Below are 1,607 nucleotides of genomic sequence, written 5' to 3'. Positions count from 1 at the left end.
AGAGCCTGCTTGGGATTCTTTCTCTCCCTCTCTCTCTGCCCCTCCCCTACTCATGCTGTCTCCGTCTCTCTTAAAATAAATAAATAAATAATTTGTTTTAAATGCGATCAGGTATGTAAAAATACTTTCAAAGAAAAACTGTTACACACTTGTTACACATTATTATAAAAAATAACGACTTTTTATAACAAGCAAACATAATAAGTAAGGGGGCCGTGTTATGTGGGCCATTTACTTGAGGCCAGTCAATCAAAAGGCACTTACTGAGGACCAATTTTTGAGGCTAGCCCTGTAATAATATCTGATTTTTCCATGAGCTCGTTCTTACACAGCCATCAGTTCCAAACCTTGTTTACTTTGATGTTAGGTAGTATATGTTTCTAAATAATTCCCAGGAACTGCAACTTTGCCTGTTTTCTATAGGTTTTGGCTAGTTTTTTTTCTCGTTAGGATTTTGCAGTATTTTTTTTAAACCCTCAAGAGTCAAAAGCCGTTCCGAATTTCATGTTTTCAAGCTGACTTTTAATATATTATCCGTCTGATTGTCTTTGTGTCATCTAAATCAAAATGTAAATCATCATCACCTTGTTCATTTCTTCTGCAACATCTATGGTTGGAACGTATGCTTTCTGTGTTTTCTGTCCTTTCTGGTTGTTTATGAAGCAGAGCAACAACGTCTCCTTTCTTTCTGCATTTTGCACAAACTTCAAACGCACAGCCACGTAGCCTACACACTATGTGATAAGAATCCTTCGCCGACTTTTCTAAACACGTACCATACTTTTTAGGCTTTGACAACACTTTGTATTTGCTGTGTTTTGCACACCAGTCCAGAACTTCTTTATGGCATTGACAAATTCCACCATGAAGCTTTGCATTAATTTTCTTGGTCTGAACACTCTTAGCAAATTGTCATTTTTGAAGCTATATGTAATTCTGGGGCAACTGAGGCCTGGGATGAGCCACGTTCCCTTTCTGGGAGCTCATCCTTGAAACCACAATCACCTTGCGTCGGGACAAGAAAGACACAGAGAAGACCAAGGTGCCAAGAACTACCCCACGGAGTCCACGCTTCTGTCCTGATGTATTATTTTATAGTTGTGATATATCAAGTGGTGATCTGTTGGCTATATTGAGTTAAATAATAAGTTTTAGAAAGTCAGTATCTCCTGTTGCTTTTTCTCTCTCTTAACGTAGCGACTAGAAAATTGAAAATTGCCTATGTGGCTCACATTCTATTTCTTTTTTTTCCCTAGCTTTATTGAGATATGGCTGGCATATAACATTATGTAAGTTTAAGGCATACACTGAGATGACTGATAGACGTATATCGTGAAATGTTTTCCACAATAAGGTTAGTGAACACATCTTCACCTCAAATGATTACAATCTTACTGTTGCTATGGTAAGGATATTATTACAGCTCTACTCTCATAGAAACTTTAGACACCCCAAACCATCTTGTAACTGAAAGTTGTACCCTTTGACCAAGATCTCCCCATTTTCCCTACCCCTCAGCCCCTGGCAACCACCTCTACTCTCTTTGAGTTCAATGTTTTTAGATTCCACATATAAATGAGAACATACATTATTTGTCTTTCTCTGCC

The 1,607-nt window shown here is 37.9% G+C and overlaps 1 protein-coding gene across 1 annotated transcript; it reads right to left on the bottom strand.

Annotated features, from left to right (window-relative positions):
- Positions 1–489: 489 nt before the first annotated feature.
- On the bottom strand, positions 490–987 carry LOC106986728 (uncharacterized protein C9orf85 homolog). Its single transcript, XM_053201965.1, is given in 1 exon segment — positions 490–987. A coding segment is annotated over 1 exon segment (465 nt). The 3' UTR covers positions 490–522.
- Between the last annotated feature and the right edge of the window lie 620 nt (positions 988–1,607).

This window comes from Acinonyx jubatus, chromosome X (genome assembly GCF_027475565.1).
Source record: "Acinonyx jubatus isolate Ajub_Pintada_27869175 chromosome X, VMU_Ajub_asm_v1.0, whole genome shotgun sequence".
Lineage (NCBI taxonomy): Eukaryota > Metazoa > Chordata > Mammalia > Carnivora > Felidae > Acinonyx > Acinonyx jubatus.
This window is presented reverse-complemented; position numbering and strand designations above follow the sequence as displayed.